This window comes from Sinocyclocheilus anshuiensis, unplaced genomic scaffold, assembly GCF_001515605.1.
Source record: "Sinocyclocheilus anshuiensis isolate Anshui unplaced genomic scaffold, SAMN03320099.WGS_v1.1 scaffold1623, whole genome shotgun sequence".
Classification (NCBI taxonomy): Eukaryota; Metazoa; Chordata; class Actinopteri; order Cypriniformes; family Cyprinidae; genus Sinocyclocheilus; species Sinocyclocheilus anshuiensis.
In genome coordinates this window covers 1176822-1187496 of record NW_015553403.1, presented here as the reverse complement: position 1 = coordinate 1187496, position 10675 = coordinate 1176822, and the positions used below count along the sequence as shown (strand labels likewise).

General features: G+C 35.9%; 1 protein-coding gene across 1 annotated transcript in view; it reads right to left on the bottom strand.

Moving 5' to 3' along the window:
• Positions 1 to 2336: 2336 nt before the first annotated feature.
• Positions 2337 to 10675, bottom strand: part of LOC107668281 (TGF-beta receptor type-2-like) — a 25326-nt gene continuing 16987 nt past the window's right edge. The window contains exons 6-7 of the mRNA XM_016460100.1: positions 5557 to 5684; positions 2337 to 3230 (exon numbers count right to left, since the gene is read on the bottom strand). Coding sequence (XP_016315586.1) covers positions 3042 to 3230; positions 5557 to 5684 — 317 coding nt within the window. The 3' untranslated portion in view covers positions 2337 to 3041. The remainder of the gene's footprint in view (positions 3231 to 5556; positions 5685 to 10675) is intronic.

The following is a 10675-nucleotide window of genomic DNA, read 5'->3' as shown; positions in this document are numbered from 1 at the left end:
TTTTTTGATATGATGTATTTTTTACTTTGTTGATTTATCTCATTTGTAGCGCTTTGAGTTTGAGAAAGGTGCACTATAAATAAAATTATATATATATATATATATATGTATATAATTTGATAATAATATAATGTTTTTGATCACACAATAAGGCATATTAGAAAGACCATGTGATACTGACGACTGGAGTAATGGCTGCTGAAAATTCAGACACTTTGACATTACAAAAATAACTTACATTTTAAAATATGGTAAAATAAAAAACTGTTATTTTAAATTTTAATAATGTTTCACAATATTACCGCATCAAATAAATGCAACCTGACCTTGGTTTAATCTTTTGAGACTTCAAAAAAAAAAAAGTACCAACCCCAAACTTTTGAATGGTAGTGCACATGTGATTTTAAAAATTAAACATTTAATATATAATAAAATGTTTTAATGCATTTAGGGCCTGGTTAAGATGGATTGCATCTGATTTGTGAGTGTTTTGCATAAAGTGGCGCCATTTTAATGAATTAATTTTTTTTTCAGATTGATGATTAACTAATGTAAGATCATCTTTAAATGATAAATTTTATTTACTTACTGTGCTCAATGAAGTTGTTGGATACGAAAACTTACCCTAAATGCACTTATTATGAATTCCTCACTTATGTCTATTTTCACAGGCACATATTTGAGGTCTTGTAAATCTTTTCTTTTAGTGTATTATATTTATACATTTTAGTACTCAAGCTATTTACAGCCACCTCTGAAAATGGAGACTAGAGATTAAACTGTTTACTCCATCTCTCCCGACAGAAAATGTGGATGCACTACGGTTTCCTCTGGTCAGCTCTGCTCTCTCTAGAACACCACAACAACAACAAATGCCTAGAGTCAGAACGGGCCTATAAATCCTATTCTGAGATCAGTGCCACAGAGAGATATTTATAGCCGTTCAGCCCCGCAGATACCGGTTTATTCCCTTGTCTGGTTCTTCCCCCCAGATGTTCCAGCGGTTTAGGGGCTAAAATAGTAAAGAAACAATAGACACTAGGGAAAAGAGGGATGGTGAGAGGAACAGGGGTGTGTATGACTGCCGGGGAAAATATGACTCGTCTGAGGGACTCACATATTCTTCGTTCTCTCTGTCATTATGGTCACGGCCGTTCCCGGTCAGGAATTTCAAAACTCTCACTCCAAACAAAGCCCAGATGAACCGCTACTGACTCCAGTGTGAGAGCTCAATTCAAACAGCCTCACGCCACAAGAGTCAAATAGGGACATTATTTCACTCAATTTGACATCCGTCTGGCCCATCTCACGCTTTTGAACAACTGAGCATGCTCAGTGCAAGGCTTAATTTTGTATTTAAAAAAATCCTAAGAAAAGAAAAACATTTTACATTTACAGAATACAGATAAATAGCGATGCACCAATATAAAAAAATCTGTGAATAAATAATAATTAATTTATAATTATTTTTGTTAACATGAAACCTGAGTTTCATGCCAATAACCCATAAATATTACAATTTTATGCTATTTTGTCTGAATAAATAAAAACTACAAGTTTACTGCTGATAACCCATAAATAACAGATATTAAAATTCTATGCTATTTTGTCTGAATAAACTAAAAATACAACATTAAAATCAATCATTTTAAATAATACATTGCAGTAACATTATAATTAGAGTTAGATGAATAGATATTCATTTTGTAATTTGCTAAAAATTATATTATCAGTGTTAAATTATGATTTTTTTTTTTAGACTGACTTATATTAGATGACGGCAAATCATCTATATATATATATATATAAAAGGTATGGTATGAGTATGGACAATTTAATACCCAGTATAGCACCCACATATCATTACCATGAAATAAAATGACTTGTATATCATGATATAAGATTTTGGTCATATCACCCACCCCGACTCTGCTGTTCTTTCTTCCCAATTCTTCATTTAGCAACAGTTAAAGGTCTTCTTGTAGTAGAAACCCTGAGGCTTATGTACAGAAATGCAGGTGTCAGTACTTCGAGGCATATCTGACGGCTGATTTTCAGTTAAGAGGTTCGTTTCCCACAACATTGAACTAGCGGGCATGCGTGACAACTGGTTAATGGAATGTTTGTTAAGACTAACTGAAAACATTGTTGCAACCAGCGGCGGTATTACAGGTAATAATAACCTGGCTGTCAATCATCATTCATATGAAAGGAGCCTTCACAAATTTCCCAGGCTGAAAGCTATAATACTGTCTAGTGATGGATCCCTTTCATAATTCAAAGTATAATACACAATGAACAGACTGTATTAAAACAAAATGAAAAAAATATGATCATTTTAGTGTCGATACTGTACATGAATTGTATTTTAATAATCAAAGATTTACAATATATTACATAAAAAAGTAGTAAAAGAGAGACACAACTCAATATCCAGGATATGTGAACATATGAGGCACTTTGTGAACTTCAAAATACTGTTCGTTTAACACATTTTTGGTATGTGCAGCATATACTCTTCCCTTTTTGGCTCTCTCAATAGTGTGGGTTGATTTTTATGTCAAAAGCAGTATTTACAATATACTTTTTTCTTTGGCTAACAAGCACAAAACATTTCTCGGCAAAAGCAACTCCAAACACACACGCTAGTATTCTTACACACTCATGCACACAAACACACACATCTCTCAATTAACACATACTTCCATAAATCCAGAAAATCCTGAAGTGATCTGTAGAAAGTCTTACAATCTCCTAGGAACCTTTAGTGTTGAGGCGAAACATTTTCCTGATTACTTTTGGCTCTCGGTCAGCTGTCAGAGGAGAAAACCAGCATCTGTCCAGCTCCTCTTGCTTGGTAGCATGACCTTCCTCAGTGTGAGCTATGCATAATCTGATAAAGTGCATGAAATCTTTGGTTATGAAACATAAAGCTTTATGAAAAGGCCATGTTCTTCCACTCCACCCCACTGGAGGGATCCAAACATTCAGTTTCTGCAGAGAGAGAGAGAGAAAGAGTGACCTTTCTCTCTCTCTCGCTCTCATTTGTCATCGCTCACGCTCACGGAGCAATCTTCTGGAATCTTCTCCTCAGAGCTGCTGCAGGTTGACAACTTGTCTAGGTCGTCATCCATCTCGTTGAAGCGTTCGGCCACACACTGTGCCGTGAGCCGGGCTTCAGGGTCGTGATCCCAGCACTCGTTGATGGTGGTACAGACTGCAGCCACACCCTTGAAATAAAACACAAGTGTTTGTGCATGCATTTGCCCATAGTACAGTGCATTATTATTACAATAGTCACTATTTAGTTCAAAGTCAATATTTCGTCATGTCATGTCATTTGCATACATTTTTTAATATTTAGGATTTTTACTCAACTCATCAACTATAGCTATAATAGTTTAGCTAATCAACATTTTTGGGTTCTAAACTCTATACCCCTTGTTCTTTTAATTTTTGTCACTACACTACCATTCAAATATTTGGGGTCAGTTTGACAGTCAAACTAATAAAAATGAAATTAAACAGCACAAAATTGTTTTCTTACTTAGTATTTTGTATTTCAGTAAAAATATCCAAACATCCTTAAAAATACACACATTAACATGGGAAGCAAAATTACGTAAGATACACTGTCTTCAGAGAAATCTAACAATATTTTGCGTAAAAATGTGTAAAACAGCACAAAATTGTTTTCTTACTTAGTATTTTGTATTTCAGTAAAAATATCCAAACATCCTTAAAAATACACACATTAACATGAGAAGCAAAATTACGTAAGATACACACATTGTCTTCAGAGAAATCTAACAATATTTTGTGTAAAAATGTGTCTTTATGTCTACTAGTTGTTTAGTTTTATTATTGTTATTTTAAAAGTAAACAGAAATATTGTGAAATATTATTACAATTTAAAATAACCGTTTTCTATTTTTATATATTTTAAAATGTAATCTATTCCTATGATGCAAAGTTGAAATTTCAGCAGCTCCAGACATAACTCCAGTCTTCAGTGTCACATGATCCTTCAGAAATCATTCTAATATACTGATTTGGTGCTCATGAAACATTTCTTACTATTAACAGTGTTGAAAACAGTTGTGCTGCTTAATATTTGTGTGGAAACCGTGCTACATTTTTTTTTCAGGATTCTTTGATGAATAGAAAGTTCAAGAGAACAGCATATATTTGAAATTTAAATATTTTGCATCATTATAAAACTGTTAATTTTTTTCACCAACGACGAGACGATAACGAACTAAAACGCTTTTTGAATGATAAAAACTATGACGAAAATGTATTGACATTTTCGTCAACGAATTAAAACGAGACGAAAATGTTAGGGAGGGACGATTTAGGAAGAGATTCATTCAGAACGAATCTGCTGCATAGTTAAGGAGGTTAGATGCGTACATATGAACCGGCGGAACATAAGCTAACATACACTTGCTGCACGTCTCATAAAACGTTAAAAAATGTCAATATGTGGGAGTAAGAGAAGAGCAGACATATGGATAAATCTGACGACGCAAGAGAGAACTCAGGTCGGGCCGGTTTTCTGAGCGCAGACACAGAAGCACACACACACAGAAAGTGCCTCTCACAGCGCGCGAGTACTCTTTCTCGTCGCATGAATGGAGAATTACACACAAAATGATTTCGAATTGTCCGTTTTGATGAGTATTCACGTAAACACAGTTGATTATGTCTTAAATGAACGTAAACAGTAGGGAGAACATGTATCAGTACACTGCATCCATTGCAGCTGTGCATTCGGTTTTAAAGAGACAGCAGCCTAATTTAGTGCTATAAAGAATGCATAATTAGCCTATATAACCATTGGCATTTCATTAAAAAGAAGACCATCTTGTACTTTATGAGACGTGGTTTTATTTAATTTTAACATAAAGGCATGTTGTGTGTCACCGCAGTTAAATCGGTGTCTATCATGATAAAACCTTAATATCAAACCTATATAATGAGTTAGGAAATTTTAGAGAAATGCTTAATAACTGTAACTAAACCCATTCAATTTTAGCCGACTAAATTTACTGTAGATTTAGTCAACTAAAATTGTATGATATTTAGTTGACTAAAACTAGACTAAAACTAAAAACAATTCAGATGACTAAAATATGACTAAAACTAAATGGCATTTTATTCAAAAGACTATGACTAAAACTAAATCAAAATTTGCTATCAAAATTAACACTGTTATAAAAGTCTTTACTGTCACTTTTAATCAATTCAGTTGCTGAATAATATTAATTTCTTTAAAAAAATCTTACTGACCAACATTTTTAAACAGTAGTGTATTATGTAATTGAAGCTTTTCTTGTAATTGGCTTGTAATTGTGAGTGAACCTGTTGTAATGCAAATTTCAGACTTTGTCTGACAATAAAGTTTCATCATCATATCATCATCATCATCATAATCATCTTTTCAAAGAAATGTGCACTTTTTCCAAAAGCTCCCCAAAAGAGTTGCTTGTCTCTCGGCTAATATATTGTCTTTTACCATGCTTTGAAATCAAAGTCAACCCTGTTCTGTTTTACCTGGTGTTTCATCCAGCTGCTGGGAATCTCTGGTCTGCCCCGGTCTCTCAGCACATTGTCTTTCATGCTCTCCACACAGGGGTGCTCTCGGACTTTAGAGCCAAATGGAGGTTCGTAGTCTTTAACCTCTGCAAAGACACACACAAGACGATCAGATAATGAGACCTATATCCCCTTATGACAACAAGAAGAATCATTGTTGGAGAGCATTTGGTCTTGAGAAGATGTTTCATATGCTCTGGTTATTCTATCTGGTAAAACCGATAAATGCGGCATCTGGAGAAAAATGGGACAAAATCAGTTGCTCCATCAGACTGCCAACAATAAACAATGCTGAGTTTGTGGGTCATTCGTTTTGTTCATGAAAACAAATTGATGAAATATGAGACTAATCACTAATCACTGGACTGTGCTAGTGAGATCCAAAAACAGATTTTCCAGACCTTGTGAAACTTGCAGCTGCAGAGGCCCAATTATATATCTGTCTTCAACCTCCATAGCCAAGTACTTGACCAGAGCCAGCTATAGATAACACACAAACACACGTTGTGCTAAAAATCTGCAAGAAACTCCAAAACCTCCAGTTTCCCAAAAACACCCGGGGACGTCATAAAACAGCAGTTATTGCCCTCTTCTTGGCCAATATAAAATCCATTACAGCAAATGATGGTGGATGAGTACGTTTACTTTGGAGTGGCTTGCTCTTGATTGGAGAGTGTGTTTTGCGGTTCTTGCCAGCACTCTGGGCCCACAGGAAGGGGCTAGGCCAGTGTGCCGCCTGGGACAGGAAATGGAGGACTGTGATTGGGCCCCTGCGGAGAAGCTGACTCCACAACCGAACGCATCCTGTTTTTGACAAGTGGACTTCCCCTGTTTCAGCTCTTAAACAAAATACTCCAGCCTCTGCGGTGCTATTTCTGCTGTCCTCACTGCCCCGTGTGAGAGTCTGACCTGATGCTGGTAAAACGGACAAAATCGGAGCTTATCATGCATGCAGTCCGTAGACGAGGACACGCGGCTGTCTGCAGCATTAAAGTCATCTAGAGTCTTTCTTTTTCAGTCTCTTTTTCTATACGTCTTGATTTGCTCAAGGGGCCGAGCTACTCAAATGCACTCGCTATGTGAGGAATGCCGTGGTTTTGGGAACAGATGTCCTGCCGGCTGAGGCCTCACACCCAGTAACCTTTTTTTTAATACAGTTTCCCCTTAAGATCAATCGTCTGTTACCTCCACAGACAAACCTGTCTGAGTCTCTGCCTGGGAAACAGTACAAGAAGAAAAAAAAAAAAAAGAGTATATGGGTGTTTCTTCATTCTTGAGTGCTTTTATGTTCTGGGGACTGATTTTTATGAAAATTTCTGCTTTTTTTATAATAATATGTGACCTTAAAATATCTACCATTTATTATCATGCTTTCATCATTTACTTTTGCTATGTTTTATTGCCCCAGACATAGACTTTCAATCTTAAAACCTGAAAATCCATCATAAAAAAATAATTGTTTAAAACCATATTAATCTAAACAAAGAGTGAAATAATCAACCATTCAAAGATTTAATGTGAATATTTAATTCAAATTTTATATTAAAAAAATACATAATTTAATAAATAATTTATATAATTATTTCTATTAAAAAATGACTGTCCAACAGACATGACATCATATCAACCAACATTTTATAGTAATTTATTATATATATACTGTACACACAATTTATGAAAACTGTATAGTTAATAAATAATTTATATAATTACTTCTGAAAAAATTATACACCGACCAAAAAAAAGAAGAAAAAAAAAGAGCAAATTAAAAGTTCAGAGAGGTAGTAAGTCAGGGCAGACGGGAGGTAAGATTCCTTTTTAAACACTAGGACCTATTTAAACGTCGCCTAAAGAGTAATGCAGCAGCAATGTTGCCAGATCAAATATTTTTTTCTATAGGTCTATCATAATGCGTGCGGTAGAGGGTTAAACGTCGCCTAAAGAGTAATGCAGCAGCAATGTTGCCAGACCGGAGGATTTTTCAGGCTTCAGTCTGAAAATGTTGGGGTGGATCATGAGTGCACGACACCCTCGGCTCTTTTGTGTGTTTGTGAAGAGCTTGAGTCAGTGAGTGGCGTGGTGGCAGTGAATCTGAGACCTGTACTGATGGATGGCCACCCTGCATAGGGTTCTGCCACCTGCTAGCCAGCTGCTGTCCTCCATTTACTTGTTTTCCCATCTTTCTCTGAGGAAGGGAGGGAGTTCTCCTCGGCTGGCAGGGTCTCAAGTTTGCTCTACTCCAGACCAGGCCACACCACCTGCTAATTCAGGACTTACTAGCATACACATTGAGCCACAGCAGAACAACGCAGCCACAGCTTTCCATTTCACCATCACCAGGGGCGCCTCTAAGGGGGGGAAAGTTAGGACGATTCTAAGGGCCCACGCACTTTTGGGGCCCCCAGAGATCTGTTTTATTAGTAGAAACAATAGTAGTAGTAATGTAATAGAAATTATACAATTATTTACCAAAGAGTTACAAACAAAACAAAATTACGGCTTATTTCTGCATTTCCAGCAAAATTATCTCCCCCCATTCACTGCATGGTTTCGTCCCGTCCTACGTAGCCTAGAGTCACTGAGTGAGATCAGATGGTAAACTGTCAAATTAGAGATGTCTTCGAGTTCGAGGGGGGCGGGGCAAACCGAGCCAGACGATTTGTTCAGTCGCACTTTAAAACACATTTTAGTTTTGCTATAGAAAATCTACAAATTCATACTCTGATTACATAGAGCAGCAGCAGGAAGTGCGTGAGGTTGTCATGGTTACCAGATACACTGCACACGGATTATTATTTAATTATTTTGCCACCAAATCGATAAAAATCGATTACTAAAAGAGTTGGCAACGAATTTCATAATCGATTCGTTGTGTCGCGCGACGCGGAGACGTTCCACTGTTAAAAAAAAAAAAAAAAAACTTTAGCTGGGTTTCCACAGGCAGGGTCACAATTATCTAGTGTATGAAGCTAAAGGTTTTTGGGTTAAGGTGCATAATGTAGAACATTTTTAACATTGTATGCTGTATGTCCATAGGTAGCTAGCAAACAAGGAATACAGCTGTTAAGCTAATAGTCACATTTAGCTGAGTAAGATCATGATTGAGAAATGTTGGATACTGCTGGAAATACTGGTGTTATGGGGTATCCTATTTATTATTTTAGGATTTTTTTATTTGCCCCAGTGAAGCATTTATATTAATATAACTGATTAAGTAGTCAAACTCATTCCATATCAGCAGAATAGTGTGGTACAGAAACTCTATGTCAATAGAACAGGTTCTGAATGAATTATGTTATTGATACCTAATGGTCAAAAGCCATAGCAAAAGTAATAGGTCAATATTATTAAATTGCAGACAAAGATTTTGAATAGCTAGGCTGGCTTGTACACTATATTGCCAAAAGTATTGGGACACCCCCTTCTAATGAACAGGTTTGACTACTTTAGTAATTTCTCATTTTTAGTAAAAAAAAAATCATATAATGCTATTCTAGTGAATTGTGTGCTTCTAATTTTATACCAATAGTTTGAACAGGACCATTTTCTATTCTAACACAACAATGCCTCTGTGTATAAGACAAGGTTAAAAAAAAAAAAAGATTGATTCAGTCAGTGGAAGAACTTGACTGGTCTGCATAAAGTCAAGTCCTAATCCCAGCTGAACACCTCTGGTGTGACTTTAAATGCAGACCTTGAGCCAAAAACTCATCACCAAACACCAGTGACTTGTACATACATATGGACAAAAGTATTTGGACACCCCCTTCTTTAGAACAGAAAAAGGCACTTCCAAAACTGTGGCATCAAAGATGGAAACATAATTCATGTATTTAAAAATTGTATTTCCATCTTTGTTGCCACAGTTTTGGAAGTGTCTAAAATGATTGTACGCATATGTACAAGTCATTGGTGTTTGGCGATGAGTTTTTTTTTAGTTTTCCCAATACTTTGGGCAATATAGTGTATGTTTGGTGCGGTAGGGGGCCCAACCTCATATTCTTTCATAGGGCCCAAAATTGCTAGCGGCGCCCCTGACCACCACCCACACGTGGACTTTCTGCAGCTGCTGTCTGCAAGTGTTACATCTCTAAATGTTTCTTTTCCCCCTTTTTGAAAGAGATCCCAGGTTTTTCACATTGCACTCTGAAGGTGGTACTGCAACAGGAGAGACAGACCCTGGATGTCTGTCTCTACCTCCCTCAACACAGACTGAAGTGAAATAGTATGTCTGGCTGAAAACAACTCCAGCTCTGCAGATAAGCTCCAAGCAGCATGACAGGAGGACTCCAGCAACCCCTGTCAACCACAGAGGGGCATGCCGGGGCATGTGGGTAACACAACTCGACACAGGCACAGGGACATCGTGTGAAACAATATACACATGCAAATACACTGGCACTCATATTACCAAAGTTGATTAAAATAGTAAATCGCTGCACCTTTATTCAAACATTTGCAGAACTTTGAAGTGCACCTTCTGAACTTGACATTCTTTTCTTAGTGTTTTTGTTTTGCTTTCCAGTAAAATATCTAAACATCCTTAAACAAAGACACATTTACAGGGGAAGCAATGTGACAGTAGGAGAACTCTAACAAGATTTTTCTTAATTTACGTTCAAAAGTTTCAGGTTAGTAAGATTTTTAAGTGTTTTTGAAAGAAATCTCTTATGCTCACCAAATCTGCATTTATCTGATCATAAATACAGTCTTACAGTGAAATATTATAATTTAAAATATTATTTTTTTATTTAAATATATTTTAAATTGTAATTTATTCCTGTGATTACGAAGATGAATTTTCAGCATCATTACTCCAGTCTTCAGTGTCACATGATCCTTCAGAAATCATTTAATATGCAAGAGAGACATTTCTTATTAGTAGCAATGTTGAAAACAGTTGTTGCTGCTTAATTTTTAATATTGTGGAAACTGCAATCCATTTTTCCAGTTTTTTTTTAATTAAGATTATTTATTTAGTTATTGCAGTGTAAAACCTTCAATTTTTTTATATGTATTTGTATATATATATATATATATATATATATATATATATGTATATATATATATATATATG